Genomic DNA, 14,757 nt, shown 5'->3' with positions numbered 1-14,757 from the left:
GCCATGTACATAAACGAAAATGAAATAAAAACATCAAATAAAAATCGTAAAGTTAACGTACTTTTAAGACATGAAGTCTAAATCAAACATTGATTAAAAACGTAAATTATTCATTATAAAAATCTAAACCACTGATAATGAATTCAAATGTGACATGTATAAAATATCAAATTAAAGCCTTGATCACATCAGTCGCTCCACAGGAAGTTGCGTCACTTCCTCATTGTGCCACTGACGTGTCTGATCGTGAGTTGAGTCTCGGTTGTGACGGCAGACAGCGCTGCGCACATTAACTCAAGCGCAGGCCAACTTTGGAGCACTTATTTATTTTTTTACACGTTTTCGTTTTTTGTTGTACGGTGTTTGTTCTGTTCCTCGTAGTATTGGGTTCGTTCGTGGCTGGCAAAGATGCTGGACTTCTTCGCCATCTTCAGTAAAGGAGGGATCGTGTTGTGGTGTTTCCAGGGGGCCGGAGTGAGTGAATCCTTCACCGGGCCCGTTAACGCTCTCATCCGCTCCGTCATCCTGCAGGTAAACACTGTTGTGTCCAGTGCATCTACAGAAATCAGCGGTCTGGCCCAGCAAACCACATGGGTTGAGCTGTGAGGGGGTTATGTAGGTTACTATGGTTACTGTGTAGGGAGATGTAAAATAGCACAAATATTGACTGACAGAGTCGGAGTTTAATCATGTTGTGTAAGTTACTGGCCTAGACAAACAGATAGAGAGCTCAAAGAAGACGCTTTTCATATTTAGTTTATAAGTATTTTATAACTATTCCTTGCTAAATTGTATATTCAAAAAATTGTTTTCAAGATGTTGATATAAGAGTTCAAAAAATGTATTGCTTTTAAGATTCTGTGGTGTTTTCAGTTAACTTCAGAATTGTATTGTAACCCTCTTAAAATATTTATAAAATGTTTGTCTTTTTGCTTATAAATGTTCTATTTAAACAGAATTTATAGCACATTGTCAAATCAAAGTTTGTCGGATTATTATAAATAATTAGGCTGCTCTTATAAAATTGTTAGAAAATATTGTTATATCAGAATTATGTTTCTATGTCACAATAACTCACAATTCTGAGAATAAAATTCCTAATTGTGAGATATAAACTTGCAATTGCAAGTAAAGTTGAAAGTTTGAATCAAAGTCGTAGTTACCTTTTTTATAGTTTATTCTGTGGCAAGAAAAAAGACCGAATTGCAAGATGTAAAGTCTGAACTCCGAGAAAGTCAGAATTTTCCATTTATATCTCACAGTTCTGCCCATTTTGTTTTCAGAATTGAGATATATATAAACAGACGTCCATAGTCAACAGCAGTAGCTGCTAACTCAAAGAAAGCAGAATAGAAAATCAAAAGCTAAAGTTAAGAAAACACATTCCATGAATATTAGATATGTTTGATCAACTATTATCTGACTTGAAATCTCTCCTTGTATGAGAACACATTTAGTGTAAATATCGTGATCCACCACTTCAAAAATGGTGATTTTGGTTCCACCTTTTCCGCCCAATACGTTATTAGATGAAAGATTTTCAGATTGATGTTTCTTTGATGCAACATGTATGTTAAGACATATTTGAAGTTGAATGTTTGTCTTTTTGCAGGAGAGGAGTGGGAATAACTCCTTCACCCACAATGCCATCAGTCTTAAATACAAGCTGGACAATGAGTTTGAGCTTGTGTTTGTGGTGAGTGTTGATTCTCCTTTCAGTGCAAATAATGTGATTCATCAGATCAGTCAGTGGCCTGTGACTCAGCTGTCCGTATGTCTGATTGTGTGCTTCTGCTGTCTCAGGTGGGTTTTCAAAAGATCCTGACACTGACGTACGTGGACAAGTTCATAGATGATGTCCAGCTGCACTTCAGAGATCGATACAAGAATGAGCTGGAGCAGAGAGGCGCCCTAAAGTTTCTGCTCAATAATTTTGAGTTTGGTGATTACTTCCACAGACTTCTGCGGTGAGTTAGGCCTTTTTTTCTGGATCAATAAATATAAATGTCTGTCGAAAAGGATAAACCTTTGGATCAAAATATTTTTTATGTATATGCCACATTTTAAATTGCATACATATTCATATATACACACACACACATTGACGTTGAAAAGTTTGGGGTAGTAAGTCTTTAAGTTTGTTAGTTGTTTTTTTTTTTTTTTTTTTTTAATAAGGAGAAAGGTATATTTTTATTCAACAAGGATGCATTCAAGTGATCAAAAGTGACCGTAAAGACATTTATACTGTTACAGAAGATTTCTATTTCAAATGAATGCTGTTTAACTGCTGTTTTGAACTTTATAAATCTCAGAGTTCTATAAAAATGTGTCACAGTTTCCACAAAATACATTGATAATAAGAATATGATATAATAATAATGTTTCTTGTGCAGCAGATCAGCATTTTAGAGTGATTTCTGAAGGAACATGTGACACTGAAGACTGACGATGATGCTGAAAATTCAGCTTTGATCACAGGAATAAATTACATTTTACAATATATTCAAATAAAAATCATACTGTTATAGGCACACAATACATTATGGTGGCCCAAATTATTCTGCAACATTTTCAGTTTGCAAGAGAAACTATTTATCTAAAAACTATTTTGATAATTAAGTTTACAAGTTTTATTTTTGACTCAATTGTTGCTACACGAGGACTATGTGACAGTCACTGAAGAATTAGATCAGTAGAGACCAAGATACGTCCACATTGTAATATTATTTTCAGGACTTAAGCTCAAGGCATCATCATTTAAATGATGTGTGCGTTTTGCAGGGAGGCGGAGGTCAGCAGCAAAGCTAAGGCCCCCGTCTCTATGAGGAATTTCAATGAGTCTGAGAAATCCAAGAAAACTGTGAAGTCTATGATTGAGACAAAAGATGGAGACAAAAGCAAGGAGCAAGGAGGCAAGAAAAGTAAAAATGCCAAAAAGGAAGGTGAGAAATGTAAGAGACAATTAATAAAGCAAGCCACCGAAGCAGTAGGTTTGTAACCGTCATTTCTTTTCTTCTCTTTCACCCGTCGTCAGCTGAATCAGGAGGGGATCAGGCTAAAGCTGCCTCACAGACTGCCTCAAAAAAAGCTGTGGAGAATGGAAACGAGGGCCTGACCCAAGAGGAGATTATCGAGAGGAACCGTGCCAAGTTCATCAGCAAGCAGTTGGGTGGCGGAAAAGCAGAGAAGCCCAGGTAGGACGCTTTATGAATTGTGAGGAAAAAGCTTTGTTCATGGCAAATGAAGCCTCACTTGAAATTTTTTCTGATTACATAGTTATAATGATTTATCATTTGTAAAGCAGGATTATTATCATTAACTAAGGGGCCGTTTACACGACCCTATTCAACAACAAACAGAAAACTTTTTATGCATTTTGGATGTTCATTTACGCAACAACGTGAGCTGCACTATTCTGGATAAATTGAGTCACAATTTTTTTTTTGTGTGTGTGTCTCAAATAGAGACAATTCTGAACTAAACAAAAGAATGTGTGACAAAATATTAATTGCTGCAGTCTATTTGAATGAAATATTAAATATTTTATTATATTATGTACTTAAAATAAATTGTATTTAATACAACCATTTTTTTATATAAAAATATGAAAAACTGGTTTGAATGAATGATTCAATGACACACTCATAAATACTTCACTTGTTTCATTACTGGATGAATCAGCGTTTTTGAACTAATCTCTTGAATGAATGATTCCATGACAAATACCTAGTGTTTCGCCTACTGGCGAAACAATGCAAATGACACGTTATTTGAAGCGTCAGTTACTTTCAAAAGATGACTCGCTCTGTTTTGATCGCTACCATAAACATCAATGTTTATATCCGAACTATAAACTTTAATTCCAGTATTTCTGTGATAATATGAACGACTATAAGGCAAAAATATTTTTGTGTAGTTGAGACTGTTTGTGCAGCTGTTCTTATCTAAACATGGTAAATGTCTACTCTCTGTGTCAGCGGCAGCGCAAACGCATATTTGAATGTTCTAGAATGGCCAATCATTGTTACTTAAACATGGGATTGCATGGGTGTTTAAATCGAGATCTCTGTCCGCAACAACGTCATTTTGGGGGCCCGAAAACAGTACACAAACTTTTGAAAATGGGTTTCAAAGTGCACGTTTCTGAAAGCGATATAATAAAAAACATGAATTTGTGAAAACAGTGACTTTATGCACATGCCTATTACGTGTTCAGTCTATAGGTATGCAGGTGCATAGTATTTTTTTTTTTTACAAAGTGTCATCACCAACTACTGGCCTGGCATGAAAAAAATACAGCGTTTTTAGTTGTTTTCATGGATCTGTGTGAACGGGATCGTTTTGATAACTTTGTTGTCTGTATGCGAAACTTCAAAAATGCAAAGGAAAAACCTTTCTGTTTTTAATAAAGTCTTCGTCATCTAAATTTACTTGGAACTGTTATGAAGTAAGAATGAGATATGGTTTGGGACCTAAATATAGGGGGACCGAGCTTAAGTATGATATAGTAGAGTGTTTCTTTACTTTCTTATCATGTGTGGAAAAGTACAGCTGTTAAGAGTTTGTAACCTTGAGTAGGGAAGAGATATAAGGTGGAGGAGCACCCTCTCTCAGAAACCTGTGTGTCTGTATGACCGTTGACCTTCTTTGCTAAGAATAAAACCTTTAAAAGACAACTGAGAGTGAGTTTGTCTCTTATGCTGGTGAGAGTTATTTAAAATTGCCATGACATTTTGTATGCGAAACTTCAAAAATGCAAAGGAAAAATGTCTTCATGTAAATTTACCCTTCAAACAAATAAATAATTAATTTCTTGAAATAAACATTTCTCATTTTCGTTTATTAAAATACTAAAATGTCTAAAACTAATAAAGAAATACATTTTAAATGCCATATAGACGTACAAAAAAAATCTAATAAAAATGTACAAACAACAAAATAAATTTGAAGCTTTAAAGTGAAAAAGGGAAATGTAAAAATTCAAAATATTAACAAAAAATACAATATTATGTTGATGCTAAATAACACTGGTTTGAAGTCAAATCTTTTATTTCATTCTGTTGTATTGTACAGCAAGTCCCCTAAACCCCAGAAGCCAAAGGGGAAGGCAAACCGAGTGTGGGATATGAGCGGGAAGAGAATTGGAGAGCTGGACTACAGTGGAACCAATGGCAACAACTCCAGTGATGCACAGAACCAAGACCCTGATGCCACAGCTGAACCGGTGACCAGTCCATTATTACTCCTGACTAACAATCTCAAATTCACTGCACCGTCTTTTTACAAGCAAGCTCTGCTAGTGAAAATTCATTATAATTTCAGTGTTGAGGGCTGTTTAATATGCGTGGTTGTTTAAAGCGTTTAGATAAAATTGATATTGCAGATATAATTGTCAACTAACTCTGTTCCTGCAGCTGATCCAGGTGGGTTCAATGAAAGGGGACTTGCGAGGTGTCGATTATGAGTCCTCAGATGATGAGGATGAAGTAGTGCAAGAAGAGGAGAGAGTTGTGGTGGCAAACACTAAGAAAGGGTAACAAACTCACTACTGTTTTGTCTTTTCAACATGCCTCAAAATGTTGAGTTTCTTCATCTGAACTTGCTGCATCTACAATTGATATTGAATGTACATTCTGTGTGGTTTCTCTGCAGAGCCAAAAAGGGTGGTTTCGGGGGAATGTTTGGGATGCTGAAAGGCCTGGTGGGATCTAAGAATCTGACTCAGGAGGACATGGAGCCAGTTCTGGACAAGATGAGGGATCACCTCATCGGTATGACATTGCTCTTGCCCCATGGCACCTCATTCAAAACACTTTTTGTTTACATGTTTTTAAAATTATTACAGAGTTTAGTCATGGAAAACCTAGAGACAATTGTAGGCCTGGAATATTCATGGAAATTAATTTCTACTATATATGGTGTATATATGCTTTGTTCTAAAATATCTAATTAGCTTATCAGAGGAGTGGAGGAGTGCTAGGATTAAAAAAAAAAAAAAAAAAAAGTCCAAGACTTGTCACAGCACTTGTTTTGATTGCTTCTATTGCCCTCATTTGTGAGTCGCTTTGGATAAAAGCATCCGCTAAATGATTAAATGTAAATATAATAATAATTTTATTAGAAAAAGTAAGTAAATAATATTGAAATAAATAAAAATTGATATAAAAATACATCTAAAAGTAAGGTATAGGTGAAAATGTGTAATAAAATTTTAGCAGTACAATTTTTAGCATTTAGCAGTACAGTAAAAGAGAACTATAGTATTTTGATTAAAATAAAAAATAAGTAAAATGCATTGCAATAGATTAAAATAATAAAAAAATAAAAATGATAAATTAATAATACATGTAACAGAAATGTAAGAAAAGTGCGATAAAATTGATTAAAATAAAATTAATTAAAAACCGATTGTAATGAATAATTTTAAATAGTTATATGAATAAATACAGTACAGTATATGTAGAAAAAAAACAAAATCTGATTAAAATAAGGACAAATTTGATTGAATAAAACAATTATATTTTTTTAAATTAGATTAACTTTCCACAGTATGAATTGGGTATTTTATACATGGATGATATGTATAGCTGCCTTTTAAATTTTAAGATGGGGTCTCTCTCTCATGTGGATGATCATATTTGGGGATTAAAAACCCCTCAGCTAGTTACTGATCTTTATAAAACTTACTCGTGAACCATAAAGTTTTTTTTTATTTTTTATTCATGAGTCAGTTGTTCTTTTCAGTCTGTTCTTGTTAATGAATTTGTTGAAGAGTTCACAAGTCAGTATGAAAAAAAGGTGTCACCAAGTTCGGTCCTGCAGAGTTACCGGCCCTCCAGGATCAAGTTTGATGACCCCTGGTCTAAATGAATTGAGCCTGATCAAAATAATGCTCAAAGATTCCAGTAATCACAAACAACTAGACACCAGTTTATATACTGTGTGTATTCAGCCTGTATTATAACTTGATCAGACTAATGGCAGTTTGTCTTTTCTTGTTTCTCTAGCCAAGAATGTAGCAGCCGAAATCGCCTCCCAGCTCTGTGTCTCTGTGGCCAAGAAACTGGAAGGCAAAGTCATGGGCACTTTCACCAGTGAGTACAGCGCACAGCTGCTGAACAGCCCGTCCAAACAGGAGCTTTCCCACACACGTGTTTGTCTTCTGTCTTGCTTTCTGGCCTTCCTGGATTATTTTGCTCTTCTAAATCTTCTCCTGGCTTCTTCTCTCCAGCTGTGGCCTCTACAGTAAAGCAGGCTCTGCAGGACTCTCTGGTGCAGATCCTGCAGCCCAAGCGGCGCGTGGACATCTTGAGGGACGTGCTAGAGGCTCGTTCTCAGCGCAAACCCTTCGTCATCACCTTCTGTGGGGTGAACGGCGTCGGCAAGTCCACCAACCTCGCCAAGGTAAAACAAAAAACTCACAAGGTCCTTAAAATTCTTTTAATTACCTTATAGAAATTGAAGGTGTGAAATAATTGGCTTTTGTTAAGAAGTGATTGAAATTAAAAATGTATATGCAATGTATAAAATGAATGTATATGCAGTTATATTTTCTGTTTTCATTCATGTGAAATACACTAACGGTAAAAAGTTTGAAATAATTATGATTTTTAATGTTTTTGAAATAAGTCTCATTCTCAACAAGGCTGCATTTATTGAATCAAAAATACTGTAAAAACAGTAATATTGTGAATTATTATTCAGATTTCAAATAAATATTTCCTATTTTAATGTTTTAAAAATGTAATTTATTTTCTGTGATGCAAAGCTGAATTTTCCGCATCATTTCTCTGGTCATCAGTGTCACGTGATCCTTGAAATCAATGTAATATGATTTGGAGCTCAGTTATTATCAATTGTTAATAATGGTTCTCATTATTATTATTAATATTGAAAACAGTTTTTGCTGCTTAATATATTTATGGAAACCATGAAACTTTCAGGATTCTTGGACCAATAGAAAGTTCAAAAGAACAGCATTTATTTCATAGACATTTGTAACATGAATGTATTTACTGTCACTTTTAATTAATTTAATGCATCTTTTCTAAATTAAAAGTATTCAATTTTCTTCTTTTTTTAAATCTCATTTATAAAATATTAAATATTTAAAATGATTAAGCAGCACGACTGTTTTCAACATTGATAATAAGAAATGTTTCTTGAACAGCAAATCAGTATATCGAATATTACAGGGTTTCCGCAGGTCCTTAAAGTCTTAAATTTAGTTGTATCAAATTTAAGGCCATAAAAAGTCTTAAATGGTACAAGAAAGTCTTAATTATGATTTCAAGAATTGCAGTATGGCTGAATGTGATGATTAAACTTCAAAAGGCTATGATTTCATTGAATAAACATGAGCACTGCTTTGTGTACTGCAATTACAGGGGAAACCGCTATATTTCTGCCATTCCGAAAGCGCCACCTGCTGGCAGAGAATGAAATTGCTTTTTCAATGAGCCACTCTGGCTTTTGTATAGACCAATGTGAAAACACCCATGTTTTTACGCTGCAAACACGCAGAGTTGTAAATGTGAACTGGTGAATTGACAAGAAGATAATGCATTATTAAAATCGAAACAATTAAGAGAGTAAAATATATTTATTTAATTCAAATAATAATTGATTGATAATAATCATATAAATTATTATAATTCATACTTTTGACTCATCCTTCTTTCTTAAAAATAGTTTAAAATCGGAAATGTTAGGTTTATCATTTTATTAAACTCTTTTTGTTTTTGTGAAAACCTGTATCTGAACTGCAAATCATGCTTTTTACAGTCATTTTACACTTTAATGTTACCATAGACGTTGCCCCACCCTGCTTATATGGTAAAAATTCTAGCTAGAAAATCCTGCAGATACCCTGATATTATATAGAAATCATAGGGGTCATGTGACATGTATTTATCTAAAACAAAATAATAATAATAAAAAATGTTTGTACAGATCACCTATTGGCTGATTGAGAACGGCTTCACGGTGCTCATCGCAGCCTGTGACACGTTCCGCGCGGGTGCCGTGGAGCAGCTGAGGACTCATCAGCGGCGTCTGAACTCTCTACACCCCCCTGAAAAGCACGGAGGACAGCCCGCCGTACAGCTCTTCGAGAAGGGCTACGGCAAGGATGCTGCTGGGATCGCCATGGAGGCTATCGCCTTTGGTAAAAACCCTGTGATTTTAGAGGAAATGAAACTTTAGAAGGATTCATTTGTTAACACTCCTCTCTCTCTCTCTCTCTCTCTGCAGCTCGTAACCAGTGCTTTGACGTGGTGCTGATCGATACCGCCGGCCGTATGCAGGATAACGCTCCTCTGATGACGGCTCTGGCGAAGCTGATCGCGGTCAACACCCCTGACCTGGTGCTGTTTGTGGGAGAAGCGCTGGTGGGAAATGAGGCTGTGGATCAGCTGGTAGGTGTAATGCCACATATGGTCTGTAGAAGGCACTGCTCCATAGTGTGTCATATGAAGTAGCCATCTTTGACCAGCAAATGTTTCTGGACAATAAAAAGTGCTTTTACACTAGGGAGCGCTTGATGTTTCAGAGAGCTATTTATGCAATTTAATGATGCCTCTTTACCATTTTTCAACCCCAGTCTGCTTCCACTTATATTAAATTGAAAGGTGTGTCAGATATTATTCAAAAATGTATACTTGTGTCTTTCAAGGAAGATTGAAAGCCATACAAGTTTAGAATGATGTGAAAGTGAGTAAATGATGATGGCATTTCAGACATGGCATTTCTTTTTTTTAAAATAGAAATTGATACCTTAATTCAACAAGGATGCATTAAATTGATTAAAATTACAGTAAATACATTTATAATCTTATGAGGGTAACACTTTACAATAAGGTTCATTAGTTAACTACATTAGTTAACATGAACTAATAATGAACTGCACTTATACAGCATTTATTAATCTTTGTTAATGTTAATTTCAACATTTAATAATACATTATTAAAATCTTGTTAACATTAGGTAATGCACTGTGAACTAACATGAACTAACAATGAACATCTGTATTTTTATTAACTAACATTAGCAAAGATTAGTAAATACAGTAACAAATGTATTGCTCATGGTTAGTTCGTGTTAGTTAATACATTAACTAATGTTTAACTAATGAACCTTATTGTAAAGTGTTACCCTTATGAGATATATATTTAAAATCAATGCTGTTCTTCTGAAAATGATAGGCAAAGAATCCTAAACAATGTATCATGGTTTGCACAAATATTAAGCAGTAAAAACAGTTTTCGACATTGATAATATTAAGAAATGTTTTATGAGCATCAAATCCGCATATTCACAATATTAATGTGAATTTTTCTTTGGTGAGCAATCATCAAAAACAAACAAACAGACAAAACAAATAAAAAAAATTATTGCACAGACCCCAAGCTACATAATTATACCAAAAAAAAAAAAAAAAGTAACCGGTACAACATGTGTGTAATAACATTGAGAGACTTAAATCAAACATACCCAAGGAAAAGTTAACGTGGGATAATTCAGCCGATTAGAAACGATATCTGGGCTGCACAGGATATCCATGACGGTTACCACTCTCACTTGTTCTGTTTCTATTGCATGTGGGAAACTGATATCTGAAACGTAGTCCTAAGCTGCTCAAAAATTTCCAGGACATTATGTAGTGAATGTTTTTTTTGCTTTGTTGTAGGTTAAATTTAATCAAGCGCTGGCTGATCATTCCAAGACTGACAAACCCAGGCTCATCGACGGCATCGTTCTCACCAAGTTTGACACCATTGATGATAAGGTATGTCTCCAGGTCCTTTTTTTTTTCATGGCACGTTCTTGTGAAATGGATCTTGGTTAAGAATAACTCCACATTGTTTCCTGTAGGTGGGCGCTGCTATCTCCATGACCTACATCACAGGTCAGCCCATCGTGTTTGTGGGCACCGGGCAGACGTACAGCGACCTGCGCAGCCTCAACGCCAGGGCTGTGGTCAGCGCACTCATGAAGGCTTGAGATACAAGTCCCGCCTCTGCTGCTCCAGCGACTTTCACGGTTCCGCAAAAGCTAGATATGAGACCCTGTGACCCTCTCAGCTTCCTGTGAATGCAGACATGCCTACGTGTTGAAATGATAGGTGTTTTTTTTTTTTTTTTTTCCTACAGGTTTAACTGAAATTCAGTTCATATTTAGGATCCTCCTTGTGTTTTGTTCCAGGAAAAAAAAAGTGTTTCAGTTTAATGAGTGGAAGGAATATCACTTGACTTGATCTCACCTCAGCAACCATTTTTGATTGACATACAACACAGCCAATCAGACAGCAGTGCTTTGGTTTTCATTTTAAATAATGAGATAATGGAAAGTATTTTTGCACTTTTCTGCATCTGTTCTCTACGATCAAGTGTTCTTGTACTTTCTGCCCACCAAAAAAACTGGACTGAGGTGTTATTCCAATGTTATAAGAGAGATAATATATTCTAAATGTATTTTGTCTACTTTTTATTTGATTAATGTAGGTACATTACAATGAAGGCCCGCAACCCAAACTGTCTCATGAAATCACTACCATAGTGCCTCAACTCATTACTTTAGCCGTTGATCCCAAAACTATTCTGTACAAATGCTGCCTTTTCTCATTCTTCCTTTTATACTCAGGCTTTTCATACCTCTGGATATGAAAGGTATTAAAAGGTATTGTAAGGTTTGGTGCTTGAGGTTTGAAGGCGCCTCAGCAGAAAGTTCTAAAATGCTGCGTATACCAAACTATCTGAAGCCCTACAAAGTTTTACACATTTGTTTTAATTCATTAGTGACTGTACTGCCATTTTCATTTCTTTCAGATCCCTTGGTCCCTTGATTTTAGAACAAAGTCAGGTCTTAATTCTCCATCACCTCATGTTAATTTACGCTAACACAATGGCAAGACTGGAGAGCTTCATAGAGAAGATTTGTTGTACTTTGAGTGTGTAATATTTCTTAAATAAAGCTGCTATAATAGCTTGTAATGATGTGTAATGTTTGGAACTAGTAGTAGGAAATTTTGTTTCCTATACTGCTTTACCAATGCTGAATCCTATGGAAGCCTGTTTTTCTGCCACAGGAAAAATAAAATGTTTACATCTCTTTCAGACTTTGTTTCTGTTTTAGATTCAGAATTACAAGATATAAACTCAAGAATTCTGACTTTCTCGCAATTCCAAGTTTACATCTCAATAATCAGTTTTTTCACAACTTTCTTACAGTTGCTCACAATTCAATTTCTTTTCAGAATTGCAAGCTTACATTTATATCCTATATTTATATTCTCAGTTGGAGGGAAAAAAGAATACTGACATATAAACTTAGAATTGCAATTTAAAAGGTCAGAAGCTCATATAAAAAGTAGCAGTTTCCTTAATTTTTTAATTCCGTGGCGAAACAGACTTCCATAGAATTCACACTTTGTGTATCATTTCTACAGAAATAATGCAAATAGGTCAAAATAGTGTCAGTTGCATTCCAAAAACAACCTTACCTCATAACTGCTGTGGTCTGATTTCTCTAAAATTATGACTTTTATAGGCTGGTTCTTATGACTCGAGTTATTGGTTTAAATTGGTATAGTCACCAAATTCAGCAGGGTAGTTACTGAGCTACTGTAACAGCTGATTCACTGACTGGATGTTTATGACGATGTACAGTCAGACATTTTCACATAAATGTTCTGGTGTAGTTGCCGCCAATAGTCTTGTGGGCAGCGCGCCGACAGCGTCTCGAGTTCGAGTCCCAGCTCACGGACCTTTCCCATCCCCCATCTCTTTCCCACTTCGACTCTTGTCTACATACTGTCCTATCTTAAAGGGTTAGTTCACCCAAAAATAAAAATTATGTCATTACTTACTCACCCTCATGTCATTCCAAACCCGTAAGACCTTCCTTCGTCTTCGGAACACAAGATATTTTTTATGAAATCTGAGAGCTCTCTGACCCTGCATAGACAGCAACACAACTGAACTGTTCCCAGACCCAGAAACGTAGTAAGGACATCAGTGGCTCAGCTTCAGTTTTGCGAAAATACGAGAATACTTTTTGTGTGCAAAGAAAAAAATAATTTATTCAACAATTCTTCTCCCCGAGTTACCGTCTTCCGCCATTTTGGTGAGTAACGTTAACTCGGAGAGAAGAATTGTTGAATAAATTGTTCTTTTTGTGCACAAGTAGTATTCTTGTAGCTTCGCAAAACTGAAGTTGAGCCACTGATGTCTCACGGACTGTTTTATCGATGTCCTTACTACGTTTCAGGGTCTGGGAACATTTCAGTTGTGTTTTTACGTGTTACATTTACAGTTAGGGTCTTACGTGTATGGAACGACATCTGACATCTAGACGACTCTGTTGATATTCTCCTTGATTCCTTTAGCCCAAAAGTTAAGAATGTTATTGATGATATTGCTCCTGTGAAAGTCAGCAAGAAGACTAGTAGACAAAAATCACCTTTGAGAGAATCAACAGCAGTACAGAGTATGAGTTTGCTTCCTCCTTTTCTGAGAAGATCAGTAATATCAGAAAGGAGATTGGCACATTCTCAAGTTATGCAGAGGTCACACAGATTCAACTGCAATTTCAAAAAGATGTCTGTTTTTGAAGCAATTGGTAGCAACATTTTGGAAGAAATTGTGCAGCACTTTAAATTGTCAGCCTGCTATCTTGACACGTTTCCCACATCTTTTTTTCAAAAGTGTGCTGAACTGTTTAGAAGCAAATCTCTTAGAAGTGGTGAACGCCTCACTTCTTTCTGGGACTTTTACAAAATCCCTGAAAACTGCCATTATTAAGCCCCTTCTGAAAAAGAGCAATCTTGATAACACCATATTGAGCAACTATAGACCAATATCAAATCTTCCTTTTACAGGCAAGATTATTGAAAAGGTAGTTTTTAATCAGCTGAACAGCTACTTAAACTCAAATGAATACCTGGACAATTTTCAATCTGGTTTCTGCCCACATCACAGCACAGAGACAACGTTTATAAAGATAATAAATGATATTCGCTTTAATTCTGATTCTGGAAAAATATCAGTGCTGGTACTACTAGATCTCAGTGCTGCATTTGACACTGTCGATCATAACGTACTTCTAGAAAGACTGGAAAACTGGGTCGGGCTTTCTGGGATGGTACTCAAATGGTTCAGGTCATACTTGGAAGGGAGGGTTTTTTATGTGAGTATAAGTCTAAGTGGACGTCCATGACATGCAGAATCCCACAAGGCTCAATTCTAGCACCACTCTTGTTTAGCCTGTATATGCTCACACTAAGTCAAATAATGAGAAAGAACCAAATTTCCTATCACAGCTATGCTGATGATACCCAGATTTATCTAGCCTTATCTCCAAAATGACTACAGCCCCATTGACTCCCTCTGCCAATGCATTGATGAAATTAACAGCTGGATGTGCCAAAACTTTCTTCAGTTAAATGAGGAGAAAACTGAAGTCATTGCATTTGGAAACAAAGATGAAGTTCTCAAGGTGAATGCATACCTTGCCTCTAGGGGTCAAACAACTAAAAATCAAGTCAAGAATCTTGGTGTGATTCTGAAGACAGACCTTAGTTTCAGTAGTCATGTCAAAACAGTGACTAAATCAGCATACTATCATCTCAAAAACACTGCAAGAATTGGTAAAACTTTACAATAAGGTGTCATTTGTTAACATTAGTTAATATATTAACTAACATGAAAAAACAATGAACAATGCATTTATTACACTAGTTATTAATCTTTGTTAATGTT

General features: G+C 35.6%; 1 protein-coding gene across 1 annotated transcript; it reads left to right on the top strand.

The window, feature by feature from the left end:
- Nucleotides 1-200: 200 nt before the first annotated feature.
- Nucleotides 201-11,983, top strand: srpra (SRP receptor subunit alpha). The gene is made up of 14 exons (XM_058750529.1): nt 201-531; nt 1,613-1,696; nt 1,804-1,967; nt 2,782-2,942; nt 3,035-3,194; nt 5,074-5,224; nt 5,415-5,533; nt 5,653-5,771; nt 7,008-7,094; nt 7,232-7,404; nt 8,953-9,166; nt 9,253-9,416; nt 10,689-10,787; nt 10,874-11,983. Exons 1-14 carry the CDS (start codon nt 409-411, stop codon nt 11,000-11,002), a joined length of 1,947 nt encoding a protein of 648 aa, XP_058606512.1. The 5' UTR covers nt 201-408; the 3' UTR covers nt 11,003-11,983.
- Nucleotides 11,984-14,757: the final 2,774 nt, after the last annotated feature.

The sequence above is a fragment of the Onychostoma macrolepis genome, chromosome 18 (genome assembly GCF_012432095.1).
Source record: "Onychostoma macrolepis isolate SWU-2019 chromosome 18, ASM1243209v1, whole genome shotgun sequence".
NCBI lineage: Eukaryota > Metazoa > Chordata > Actinopteri > Cypriniformes > Cyprinidae > Onychostoma > Onychostoma macrolepis.
This window is presented reverse-complemented; position numbering and strand designations above follow the sequence as displayed.